The sequence below is a fragment of the Seriola dumerili genome, unplaced genomic scaffold (genome assembly GCF_002260705.1).
Source record: "Seriola dumerili isolate Sdu_G_001 unplaced genomic scaffold, Sdu_1.0 BDQW01000312.1, whole genome shotgun sequence".
NCBI classification, from domain to species: domain Eukaryota; kingdom Metazoa; phylum Chordata; class Actinopteri; order Carangiformes; family Carangidae; genus Seriola; species Seriola dumerili.
Window position 1 is genome coordinate 870845 of NW_019174567.1, and position 13929 is coordinate 884773.

At 37.5% G+C, this 13929-nt stretch overlaps 1 protein-coding gene across 3 annotated transcripts; it reads left to right on the forward strand.

Moving 5' to 3' along the window:
- The first annotated feature begins 5462 nt into the window (after positions 1 to 5462).
- On the forward strand, positions 5463 to 13342 carry LOC111231650 (gastrula zinc finger protein XlCGF57.1-like). Of its 3 annotated transcripts, XM_022758847.1 has the most exons (3): positions 5463 to 5736; positions 8169 to 8618; positions 11843 to 13338. In XM_022758847.1, exons 1-3 carry the CDS (start codon positions 5565 to 5567, stop codon positions 12823 to 12825), a joined length of 1605 nt encoding a protein of 534 aa, XP_022614568.1. In that variant the 5' UTR covers positions 5463 to 5564; the 3' UTR covers positions 12826 to 13338. The 3 variants fall into 3 exon arrangements, with proteins under 3 accessions (XP_022614568.1, XP_022614569.1, XP_022614570.1); XM_022758848.1 differs by lacking the exon at positions 11843 to 13338 and having other exon boundaries at positions 8169 to 10337; XM_022758849.1 differs by lacking the exons at positions 5463 to 5736; positions 8169 to 8618 and adding an exon at positions 11258 to 11531 and having other exon boundaries at positions 11843 to 13342.
- The last annotated feature ends 587 nt before the right edge of the window (positions 13343 to 13929 follow it).

The window sequence follows — 13929 nt, forward strand, 5'->3', positions numbered from 1 at the left end:
TTCCTCTTAACTGTAAGTTAACCAATTATTTGATCCTTGAGAGAGGCCTTTTTTTGTATCTTTTAAAAATATTTTTTTGGACATTGTTTACTTGTAACCATCCCCTACAACAATCACAACTCCCTTAGTCTCTTGACTGGCTGTTCTAGTACTCCCTTGCTATACAAGCTGATACTGCTGAGGTCTCCAAGCCACTTCTTTATGTAGGAGCTGATTATTCTCTTGAGCTTCTCAACCATGGTGAACGGACTCTTGTAGGCTGTCAGAGGCCAAATCAGAATTAGAAGCAGTCCAAAATGCAGGCATTGCAGTTTCAGCTTGCCAGAGTTTAAGGTCTCTTGTCTATGCTGGCCTGACAATTTACAATTTCTGAGTTGAGTTATACTGCTCCTGGACAAAATAAAATATGCTGTGCGATACTTCAACACTTACCTGATAATATGTTAAATGTTATTTTAGATTTGTTCATCAAGATCTGGAACAGAGGAAAACTCCCTAGTGGGTGGAAAAGTTGATACTTCCTTTTGTTAAACCAGGTAAGTATCCAGCTAATGCAGATAACTATAGACCTATAGGTTTTACATCACATTTATGTAAATAAGATTATTCGAAAAGCCTAGACAACTTATTAGAGCGTTAAGGATTGCTAAGTGGATTCTGTAGAGGTACACTATAAAAAAATCCTAATTTTACAGAAAATAACTAATTTTTCTAACAGTAATTTTCTGTTTTTTTTAAATTGTGAACAAAAGTCTATAAAATTACAGAAACAAAATTACAGCCAAACTTCTATTTTAAGCATTATGCCAATAATAATGAATTACATTTATTTCCCATTTTTGTAAAGACAAATTACTGAATTATTTCTACAGTATTTTTTCTGCTTTCTTAAATTACATACAAATCATGTAAAATGACAGTAATTATCTGTAATTAAAAATGTTATTATAAAGGTTAATGTCCATATGAACAATTTAAAGATCTTCTCTGTAATTTCAGGGTAAATCTTATTAGTTTTACATTTATGTGACTTCTACATTCAAACTTTGTAATTCTGGATGAAATGTAGCAAACTTTTTTTCATTACATTAAACATTCAAACAAAAAAGTTTGAAGTACTGGAATGTATCCCAGCATGCACTGGAAGGAACGCAGGAAAATGGTTTATGAGAGGGTGGAGCTGGGGAGGAGGGAGGGGTGGATCTGACCTGTGTCTTCCAGGACACCAAGTACACCCACCCGCATTGGCAACCTGACAGCAACAGGCTCCTGGCTGAGCTGTGCGAAGATGCTGCTAACACGGTTAGCTCTCACAACTGTTACATTAGTCTTACAGGCTGATTACATACATCCAACATCCATTTGGCAAATATATATGTGAGGAGTAACTTGTAATGTTATTGTAGCTGAAGTTAGCATGTGTGCTAATGTTGAACTGTAAAACCACAGTGTAAAACGTTTTCTAACACTAGGACTGATGATGAATAACGGCTCCTGGACTTTTTGTACCTTCCCTCCATCACATATGGAGTTGATTGTAAATCATACACTACAGTATTTAATTAATCCATTTATTATTCTTTTATACATGTTTCCAGTGTTGTAAATTGTTTCAATTCATGTCGTTTATAATGTCCAATAAAGTTATTTATGAAGCTCTTGCTTTAACTTTGTTGATGGTTTTTTGATGGTTTTTATAGAACACATCTGGTATGACTCTTCACAATAGTAACATGTACAGCATTGTGTGACTATTTCTGTGTTAGCTTTAATCAACAACATAAATACTAGAAATATTTAAATGTTGTCCAACACTGACAGTGAAGGATCAAGAAACATGCTGATGTTAATTGGTAAATACTTTCACCTGTGGAGGTGGTGACAGTGCTAGAGATGATCCATCACTTAATCACTGTTTAATATTTATAAATTCTGATCTTAAAAGTGTTGCTACCATCACCTGTCAACAACAGCAGAAAGAAAGTTGCAGGTAAGAAACTGAACCTGTGAATACTGAAGACAATAATAAACAAACTCATCAGCAGTTGGTCTGTCATTTCATCAGAGGAAGCTGAACTGGGAGAGGTTTTCTACCATCATCATCATCACAGCACATTAGAGAACTAAGGATGTCCATGCAGTCTCCCTTCTCCACAACCAGATGACTGGAAACAACTGGGCTGCTCTGTACATGAGGTCCTCCGTCATAGGTGCTATCTTCATCTCTAATGTGGTGTTCCTTAACTAGTTATGAAATAAGTACAATAAAGTAATTTGATAAACATGACCTACTCTGTCTCTTTCCAGTCTGCTGAGATCAAGAACTGCCGGGTAAGATGCTGTGATGCATTGTGGGGTTTTTAGTATCAACAACCTCAGGCCTTCCTTCAGCCTTGCAGGTAGCACTCTTCCAAACACACATATTTACACCTGATATAAACAGATTTATTTCCTCACTGGTGTTAAATATCTCTGGTTTGATCTGAAGTGAATGTGAACATTGATGTGTGTAGGGCAGATGGCCGTCACTGTACTAGAACCCTCCCCAAGAAGTATGGTGTGTAGTTACTGATCTCAATAGCATGGAAGTTATTTGTAAGAAGCATGTCAAATATTCAAAGGTAACAGTTCTGAGATATAACTGGATATTTTTTGGTGTGTCCAACTGTATTTAACACGGCCAAGGACCCACAGCAGTACATCACCTGTGAGATCATGATAAAGCTGAAGAACCAGGAGTGACAATATATCACCAGGTGGTGGGGAACAGAATGAAGTGCTTCTGGTTTCAAAGCACCGTCCTCCAGCATTTAAGAAATGGAAGGTCTTTAGTTTGGTTTTAAAAGAACACATTGATGGGGCAAGTCTAAGATCAGCAGGTAAACTGTTTCAGGTGCATAGATGCTAAAAGCATCTCACTACACTTTGAAAATGTTCTAGGCACATGGAGATTTCTAGCATGTGATCTGCTGGGATTGTAAACTAACAGCATGTCTGAGATGTTCTGTGAAGCCAGACCAGCAGGTGCTTTGTGACCAAGAGGAGGATTGTTTAAATTGTATTCTGAACACAACAAGTAGCCAGGGAAAGTTTCAGAGAAGAGAGTTATGTGGTCAGATTTTTGGCTGGACCGCAGCAGTATTGACGCTGACTGACTGACTGACTGACTGACTGACTGATCGAGTTGAGTTTTACTGTTAAACCTTCGGTCAGCTGAAGGCCATTTGACGTGAGTCATGAAGTTACACCATTGGTCTGTTGACTTGTTTTTACTGGTCTAGACTCCAGGTATTCACAGATCAGAGGTCTCTGTTTTCTCCTGTTCAGCTGAATGAAGTTTCATGTCGTCTACTGCTTCATTTTTTCCAAGCAGCTGACTAGGGAGTGTATGAGACTATCTTTCACTGGCGTAAAGCGCAACTCAAGTGTTTTTGCTAGTTTCAGACTGATGCATTTTTCCATCCAGCGCACACATTGTTTAAATAGCCAGTTGTTTAAATTGACCAACAGAAACCTGGTCTTCAGTAAATGGCACAATATTTCTCCATTATTTTAAGGGCACATTGTCAGTATGCTCCTGAATAGGTGGGTGCACAGCGTGTCTGTTTAACACAAGCAGAGTTCTGAAGATGAGCTTCAGGTGTTTGATGTTTAGTCCGGTGGAACATTAGAAAGCAGCCACAGAAGGTCAGAGCATTCTTTGTCGGTACAGATCATTTAAATAACATTTGTACTTGTACTTTAATTTGCTTTATTAAAGTAATGGTAACAAAAAATAATTAAATCATACTTTTTAAGGACTTGACAGTGAATCTTAGTGTCTCCTGTTATTTCTTTTCTCCCCAGATGCTCCAAGGATCCAGCTGATTACTGGCAGTTTGAAGGTGGATTTTTCTTCATCTGCTCCGTTGCACCGTCACTTCTGGTAAAGATTCATAACCTTTGTGGTATGTTTTGATTTGACTTATTAATACACTGTATAGTTGGGATTCTGACATAAAAGATAGTATAATGTTTGTCCACATATGTTGTAAGAACTATATGGAGAATACTGTGGAAAACAAGATAAAACTGAATTGGAAGATACAAGCTAAAAAACAACAGACCACCCCCCCTCAGCCCCACAGCCCCCCCTCTTTCAGAGGTGACATCATCACCTCCTCATTATAGGAACCTTAACAGGCAAGATAGACCAATGGAGAAATGCCAGTTTTAGTTCTTCAGATCATCCCGGGGCTCTGAAGAACTATTTGTGAATAATTGGTTGATATTGTAAATTTACATCTGAATATATTAAATAAAAGTGTTATAAAGTCAATAGTGGTGCGTATGTTATTTGTAATTAAGTTTCCAACCCCACTTTAGTTGAAAGACTACATACAGAGAGTTAACAGTTTCATTTGCATATATCAGTATATTATATCTTATGAGAAATGTAAGAAAATTTATGTGAATCTGAATCAGTAAATATTGTATTTAGATTGTGCTTCTACAGGTTTTAACATTACTTTACACTTAAAGATTCAATGTTGACACAAATACTGCAAGTTGAAGTTTGAAATGATTTTAATCTGTTTTACACAGTATCTTTTACTTTTTCTTCCAAAACAAAAGGTTTACTTTACAATATTAAGCATTTGTTAATATTTCATTGATTGACACTTAATTTTATTATTTCTCTGCAGAAACTTTAGTGGCCTCACTTTATTGATGGTGTTTGATCTTAACAAATTAGGAGAAATCTGTAAAATAACAAATTTTCTCTGTAGAAATATTAATGAAACTATCCATAAATGTATTGTTTTTACACTTTATTTGAATTAGGATATTTTACTTTAATTTTACGTTTTTTGTTTGGCACCTACTGCTGCCAGTCATTTGACTGTTTTTTTACGATTTTTTTTTTTTTTACAGTGTAGAACAATAACAGATGCTTTAGTGATGATGAATAATGTTTAAAAAAGCTCTCTACATGAAAGAAGTAACAGCAGTTGTATATTGAAAAGGTATATGACTCTATGTGGAAAAAAGGCTACTACTTTAAAAATCAGCTTGGTATTGGAGGAAAGATGTATAGCTGGATATTTGATTTTCCATGTTGCAGGTGTTGGGGGAAAGTCAAACAAATTTGTGTCAGTGGTGTAACATTCTGGAAGATGTAGAACATATTATCATGCATTGAGCGAAGGAGGCATTAAGAGATATAGTATATGTGACAAGGCAGGAATGCGTTAAAAAAATCACTACAGAGAGTGTTGGTAGGTTATAATATATAAGATGTTAAATATGTTTTTTGTTTGTTTGTTTTTTCATTTTTGTTTTTTTCCTTCTATAGACCAGTCAGTATTCAGATGATATAATACCGTTATTCTATACACTTTGACAAGTATCGACCTTTAAGGTTGATTTGCGATCCACCCATAGAGGAGCTTCCCTGAGTGGCACGCACCGGAAGTAAACAGAGGAAGCGCTAGCAGCGTTATCTCTGTGGATATGTGATGTCAGCTTGAAGACGGTGGTGTGGTCGTATCTCAGCTAAATATTCCAGCTGTAACGAAGCAGCGATGTCTTCTCTTCAGTATCTGAGAGAGTTCGTCAACGAGCGACTAACTGCTGCTGCTGAAGAAATATTCGGAGTCTTTGAAAAAACCGTCGTCCAGTACGAGGAAGAGGTCGGTCGTCAGCGCAGACTGCTGGATATCGTTTGGAAACCTGGAATAAAGTTACACAGGACAGGTGTGTAAAACCACAATGGTCTTAATGAAGACTAGTGATGGTGAGATGAACCTTCATGAAGCACTGAACCAGTCCAGCAAAGGGCTTCGAGAAAAGGTTCCTTTCTTGATGCTTCATGTGAACAGAGCGACCTCTACTGGTCAGAATGTGAAATAGGCAAATTAGTGTTTGTATATTACAAAGTATAAGTATAAGGGAAACCATGATATCTTAATCCTAAGCAAACCTTTCTAGTAATTACTGTAAAAGCAATCAACATATGTGCTTGAAAAAATATATTTCAATAAATATAAAGCATTTATAATAAATGTACTCTTTTATGCTCATACTTTATTGGAAGAGATAAGATCAAAGTGTTGTCAAACTGGAGAAGTCTTAGTTTTCATTGGTGGATCCATCACAAATAACAGTTAATGTCAATCAGTGTTATAAACCGAGGACTATGAAATATATCTCCTCTCATGTCACGGTCGCTCCATAATTTGAAACCGCCACCAGAAGCAGTAATGTGGTACATATGAGAAGCGACGTGATACACGCATGGGTATGTGCTTCACCGGAAAAGCTCAGCTCTATACGAAGCACACTTTGAAGCGTCGATGTCTCGCGTAACATCACCAAGAAATACTAACAAAGGAATGTGGCTCATATTGGACTTATTTCTCTGTGTTTTTTCCACTCAGATACCAAGAGACCAGGTTTAACTTTAACATTTATACTTTATCAAACATCACATCTAGACCACATCGGACCAGGTCCAGATAAAAACCCGCTATACATGACATCGTTTTTTTCAGCTTCATAACATCACTGAAGCCAGCAGCAAAACCTTGATAGGTACCCCTTCACTTCACAATAAAAGCACATCCTCTATACAGTACATAGTAATAGAGTCATTATCATTAGCAGGTTACACGTTTTATTACATATTACATTGTAAGGTAAAAAAGTGTAGTACATTTATCAGTGTGTGTTTGTGTGTTAAAGAGGCACTTAGCTAAGATTCTGTGCACTTTTTTGTACAGTTCTTCTCAGTTGTCAAATTCTGTGAAACTGGCACCACAGTGCAGTGTATAAATACACGATTCCTGCTTTTTCGTGTTGTTTTTCATTTTCACTTAGATATTGTAATTCAATAAATGGAGTATTGCAGAAGCGCTATGTCATGATACCATCATTATCGTGGGCAACATAACATGAGTTACTCTGTGATTCCCATCCCTAGCTTGTACACTGCATGACTGATCAGCGATGGAAGGGCTCAAATGATAAGATCCCTCACCAGGAGGGATCTCCAACAATGTTCTGTCACCAAAACACATGTGAGACGTGGTAAAGGAAATGATGTGAGACTATTCGCAACATTTAAAAAAAACTTTTATTGAGAAACATTTTTTGAACAATACCTTTTGTAAACATAAGTCTTTGTGGGAATGTTGTAAAATATACACAAGAAGTTTGAAAATAAAAAAAACGATTTTAGATTCCATTTCAGAAAGAAGCAAAAAGAGAGAAAGAAGAGTCTAAAAATAAAAATTACACACACATGAACCTACGCAACAGGTTTACTTAATTGGCTAATATTAAGGAGTTTTTGGATAAATTAATTGTTTTGTTAAATTTGTGAGATATAGAATGAAAGAGAGAATATATGCTTAGATCTAATTGTTTAAATTTAATATTAGATATTAACTTCTTCAGGAATTTCATTTTTAGATGAAAAATGTGGTGAAAATAAGGAGCAAATTAATGAAATATTGATCATTGCTGCAAAAATTAGGATTTTTAAATATTAATAACAAATCATGTTCTTTAAGTGAAGTTTAATCTCCTAAATATGTTTTAAAAAACCACTTCAGTACAAGTTGCAGTCAGTCACACAATGACTGCAAGTAATGGAATTTATTATGTAATGTGTATGTAAGATTTTAAATAAAGTTTCTTAAATAAAGGCGTTTTGTTTTAGATTACACACATTAGTAGAGAAGAGTAAACGCAACATTACATGTTCTACCATTAAGACCTTGGTCCAAACATTTATCTATATTTTATTTATATTTGTGACATACAAGTCCTCCCCTAACACTATTCACACAACTGGATAGGTACTCCTTGACAAGCCCAGATATTAAGCCTGGTAGATATGTTTTAGGTGTCTATGATGCATCAGCGAGTTTCTTGTGTTGTGTCTTTGAACTGTTCACAAACAGCGATCGGGTGCTGATTTGTATTTGATCGGGAGTTTTTCTCTGCCATCTCCAAAAACTGTTGACGAGTGGAAAATCAGGGCAAGAAATCATGTAGTGTGAACTTAGCATTAATATTGTCACTGAACTTTCCTCTTCATTGTTGAATCTGAAACTAACTTCAGCAAGGTCATTTTTCCATCATCACATGTGTAACCTATTTCTTGTGTCCCTTTGTCCCTCCAGAGCTCCCACAGCAACATGTCTGTCAGGAGGAGGAGGTTCTCAGTGACCAGCACCTCCAGAACCAGGGGAGGAACTCCAGTCTGGACCAGGACGACCCAGAACCACCAAAGGTTAAAGAGGAACAGGAGGAAACCTGCACCAGTCAGGAGGGAGAGCAGCTTGTACTGAAGCTGGAGACTGATACCTTTGTGTTGACTCCTGATCATGAGGAAAGTGACCACAGTGAACCAGAACCAGACAGTGACCACCAGCTCCTCTCTCACACCTCTCCTGTAGCTGAGAGCCAAGATCAGACAGGAAGTCAACATGTGGACTCAAGATTAAATACAGATTCAGAGTCAGAGACTGACTCTAAAACTCACACATGTGAAAAGTCTTTCAAATGTGACACTTGTGGAAAAGCGTTTCAGTATAGGTCTGGATTAAAAAAACATGTGCGTATCCACACAGGTGAGAAACCATTTTCTTGCAAATTATGTGAGAAAGTTTTCAGATGGAGAAGTGGCTTGTTGATCCACATGAGAATCCACACAGGTGAGAAACCATATATTTGCAACACCTGTGGGAAAGGTTTCAGATGTAGAAGTTACTTGTCGACCCACATGAGAATCCACACAGGTGAGAAACCATATATTTGCAAAACCTGTGGGAAGAGTCTCAGGACTAGAACAGGATTGTCGATCCACATGAGAACTCACACAGGTGAGAAGCCATTTTCTTGCAAAATATGTGGGAAAAGTTTTGTACGAAGTGGTGTTTTGAAAGTCCACAGTAGAGCTCATACAGGTGAGAAGCCATATACTTGCAAAATATGTGGGAAATGTTTTGTACGTAGCAGTGTCTTGAAAGTTCACATAAGAAGTCACACAGGTGAGAAACCATATTATTGTGAAACCTGTGGGAAAAGTTTTGTATGTAATGGTGTCTTGAAAATTCACATAAGAAGTCACACAGGTGAGCGTCCTTATTCTTGCAAAACATGTAACAAAGGTTTCAGATACAAAAGTGACTTGTTGGCCCACATGAGAACCCACACAGGTGAGAAGCCACATATTTGCGACACCTGTGGGAAAGTTTTCAAATCTAGAAGTGAATTGTTGGACCATATGAGAACTCACACAGGTGAGAAGCCATATTCATGCAAAACATGTGGGAAGAGTCTCAAAACTAGAGCAGGTTTATTGATCCACATTAGAACTCACACAGGTGAGAAGCCATTTTCTTGCGAAATATGTGGGAAAAGTTTTGTATGTAGTAGTGACTTGAAAGTTCATGTAAGAACTCACACAGGTGAGAGGCCATACTCCTGCAACATCTGTGGGAAAGGATTTATTGCCATGTCCGCATTGAAAAGACATTTGAGAAGTCACACAGGTGAGAAGCTGTACCCCTGCAACACCTGAGGGAAGAGATACTTTCATGTGTCTCAGGTGGGGAGGCAGATATGATCACATACAGGCAAGTAGATTATTTAGTTGTAGTTGTTCATGGACAAGACACGCAGGAGGTGACAGAAGTGAAGGGCCACATATTTGTAGCTGATATGGCAAAAAAAAATTCAGAGACTCAGTTTACACAGGAGAAACCTTAAAGATGAAACTTGAGTAGAGTTCAACTTCATAAAACACACTCTCAATAGCTACATCTCTGAAATTGAGATTACACTGCAGCCACCTTGTGGTGGGAAATGGTTTAGCAGCAATTGGAGTCATAATCAAAGCCCTATATTGTAAATTTCATTCAGCTGGTAATACTGTATATGATACATTTATGGACGGTTTAATGCTATTGATAATTGGATATCGCCCAACCCTACCATCAGGTTTTATTAAACTAGTCTCATCATTTCCCTTCAAATTAATGAATTGCTAATATTTCTGTTGGTAACAGTATTTTAGCAAATTTTAGCAGACTTTGTGAACTCGATGTTAAAGCAGAGAAAGTCTCTTGTACTGTTGGGTTTCTTCTGTTTTCACGCTGCAAACTACACTCTTTTCTTTTTTGTTTTGAACATGTCCTCTTATTTCATATTTTTATGTATCTTTGATTTCATCGTTGGGATACAGTTTATATTATTTCAGGCTTCAATGGTTAAACACCAACGTATGTTGTAGAAGATGTTCTACATGGTTTAAAAAAGGTGATATAAATAAATATGCTTACTTTTGTGAGAGAACTTTGATAACAAGAATATTCTTTTAGTTGTTCTTATTTAGATGATGTTCCCAAATTGATGGGTTGAATGATGGGGTAACTATGAGCATCACCACACTTACTGGTAGCAATGTATACAGTGATCAGTGTATAAGGAATATGGGCAATTCAATGCTGTTTTGCTGATCTTGTGTTTGTTCAAACAATGAAGCTTATTAAGGTGATAATGTAAGAATACCAGATTCACACTGAAGTCTAAAGCTACAAGTAAAACTCTGATCATCACAGCAGCTGACCAGCGTGACTGATCAACGGTGACAGTAGTCGTAGTGAAGAAGAGTTCTTTTCATTGTGTTCAGTTATAACATGGAAGAGGTGTTTCAATGTTGCACCTCATCTGCTGGAGGTTCAGGTAAAATGTGATATGCTAAAGTTTGCTGGTTTGATTAATGTGAGTGCTTAATATTTAACAAGCTTCTTTACAGTAATGATATGTAACTCAGTACATTTACTCAAGTACTCTACCTAAGTAAGATGGAATCTAAATAACACAGATCTTAATCCTTAAACACTAAAGTTTAAAAGAAAATAAATCAATAATTGTATCTTAAATCTAAATTACTATATTTAATAGGCACATATGTTGCTCCAGTAAAGTTTATTTGACAGCTGCAGCGACTTTGCTGTATAAATTTGACCTTAGATTTAATACCATACCCAACTAATTCACATTTAATTCTACTATGACTGTTTGGTTCTTAATCACACTCAATAGCTCAAGAACCTTCTGCTGCAACTGAAGAAAGTGACGGAAAAATTGAGCTACCTTGTTTTATTCTCCCGTTCCCTTTGTCACAAAGTGAAGAGCGGAAAATTAAGCTGCCTCACTCGCACTGCCGGAACTTCACAGTGTGACACCTGGCGGAAGTAAACAGAGGAAGCGCTAGCAGCGTTATCTCTGTGGATATGTGATGTCAGCTTGAAGACGGTGGTGTGGTCGTATCTCAGCTAAATATTCCAGCTGTAACGAAGCAGCGATGTCTTCTCTTCAGTATCTGAGAGAGTTCGTCAACGAGCGACTAACTGCTGCTGCTGAAGAAATATTCGGAGTCTTTGAAAAAACCGTCGTCCAGTACGAGGAAGAGGTCGGTCGTCAGCGCAGACTGCTGGATATCGTTTTAAAACCTCAAGTAAAGTTACGCAGGACAGGTGTGTAAAACCACGATGGTCGTAATAAATACTAACAATGGAATGAGGCTTATATTGGACTTATTTCACTGTTTATTTCTCCGGTGTTCACATTATCACAGACAGAGGTCATTCAGTGTGCTTAACAGAAGAAAGAGAAGCATAGAAATAGAAGTATAAAGCATAAAAAGAAAACAATTATCAGACAAATCATCACTTATTATTGTAACTGAACTTTCCTCTTCAATTTCGAATCTGAAACTAACTTCAGCAAGGTAATTTTTCCATCATCACATCAGTAACCTATTTCTTGTGTCCCTTTGTCCCTCCAGAGCTCCCACAGCAACATGTCTGTCAGGAGGAGGAGGTTCTCAGTGACCAGCACCTCCAGAACCAGGGGAGGAACTCCAGTCTGGACCAGGACGACCCAGAACCACCAAAGGTTAAAGAGGAACAGGAGGAAATCTGCAGCAGTCAGGAGGGAGAGCAGCTTGTACTGAAGCTGGAGACTGATACCTTTGTGTTGACTCCTGATCATGAGGAAAGTGACCACAGTGAACCAGAACCAGACAGTGACCACCAGCTCCTCTCTCACACCTCTCCTGTAGCTGAGAGCCAAGATCAGACAGGAAGTCAACATATGGACTCAGGATCAACTACAGATTCAGAGTCAAAGACTGATTCTAAAACTCACACAGGTGAAAAGTCTTTCAAATGTGACACTTGTGGAAAAGCGTTTCAGTATAGGTCTGGATTAAATAAACATGTGAAAATCCACACAGGTGAGAAACCATTTTCTTGTCAAACATGTGATAAAGGTTTCAGGTGGAAAAGTGACCTGTTGATTCACATGAGAATCCACACAGGTGAGAAACCATATATTTGCAACACTTGTGAGAAAGGTTTCAGGTGTCGCAGTGAATTGTTGGACCATATGATTACACACACAGATGAGAAACCATATCTGTGCAAAACCTGTGGGAAAAGTCTAAGAACTAGAGCGGGATTGTTGATCCACATGAGAACTCACACAGGTGAGAAGCCGTATCCATGCCAAACTTGTGAGAGAAGTCTTGGAACTAGAACAGGCTTGATTATCCATATGAGAACTCACTCAGGTGAGAAGCCGTACCCCTGCAACACCTGTGAGAAAAGTTTTAGTTACACCTCAGCATTGAAGAAACATATGAGAGTGCACACAGGTGAGAAGTCATATTATTGTGAAACATGTGGGAAATGTTTTGCATATACTAGAGTCTTGAAATCCCACATAAGAACTCACACTGGTGAGAAACCAATTTCCGGCAAAACCTGAGGTAAAACGTACTTTGATGTGTCTCAGTAGGATGTACAGGCAAGTAGCCTTGTGTTTGTAAATATGTGGGGGAGCAATCAGATGTAGTAGTTCATGTACAAAACACACAGGAACTAATTTAATTGAAGAGCCACATTTTTGTGAGATTACACAGGAGAAACCATACAAATGATCCTTGAGTGGAGGAGAGTTCAGCAATTATAAAAACACAGTTTTGCAATACCTACATCTCTATTTTCTATTGAGAAGAAGTCAGTCTCAGTTTAATGTAGCACATTGCCATGAGTAATATCACATTTTGTTAACCTGCCTTGACTTATCCCTTAATAAAACTGCTTTACTCATGTTTCTGTTTGTAACAGTATCTGAAACTTGTATTGTAATCTCACAGAAAAACAACTCTGTGAGTGCATTCTTCCTACAAATGTGAATGACAGACCTCTTAGATGAGATTTACTTCAGTATTTTAGTTACATCACTAGTTTGAACTGTATGCTGAACCAACATAAGTCTTTTTCTAAATGAAAGGGGCTGTGTAAATAAACTTAATGACTTTTTTGACAACAAGAATACTTGTTCAATGCTGATGTTCCCAAATTGATAGATTGAATGATTAGGGTAACTATGAGCATCATCACTTGAAGTGGTAGCAATATATGCAGTGAGAAAGTGTGTCCAAACTTTTGACTGGTAATGTTCAGGGATCAGTGCATAATGGAATGTATCACATCATATTAAACTAGATTAAAAGGATCAGTGAGAGGGCAAATGCTTACAATATTATTATCAGTGCAGTGGATAGAAGATCACAGAGAGCAGTCATTTGTTGAGACTCAAGCTCATCACTAACCAGTTGCCAGTACAGTCACTCACAGCATACCAGATAGTTTGGTAGAAGTTCAACAAAAATAAACAATTCAAATGATTCGTCTTACAGTAATATTCCTATGGGAACCAGCACATATTGGTTTAAAAGAATAAGGTTGCAAAGGAGGCCACAAAATATGATAACATTTACTTGACAATTAGCTTCAGCAGAACAGTAATCAGGAGCATTATAAAGCAGAGGTCAAAGGAAAGTTGGCAAAAGCAATAAGATGAAGA

Coding starts and splice junctions, on each gene's coding strand:
- LOC111231650 (XM_022758847.1), top strand. CDS start 5,565: ATGTCTTCTCTTCAGTATCTGAGAGAGTTCGTCAACGAGCGACTAACT. Junction 5,737..8,168: donor AATAAAGTTACACAGGACAG/GTGTGTAAAACC, acceptor TTGTCCCTCCAG/AGCTCCCACAGCAACATGTC. Junction 8,619..11,842: donor ACATGTGCGTATCCACACAG/GTGAGAAACCAT, acceptor TTGTCCCTCCAG/AGCTCCCACAGCAACATGTC.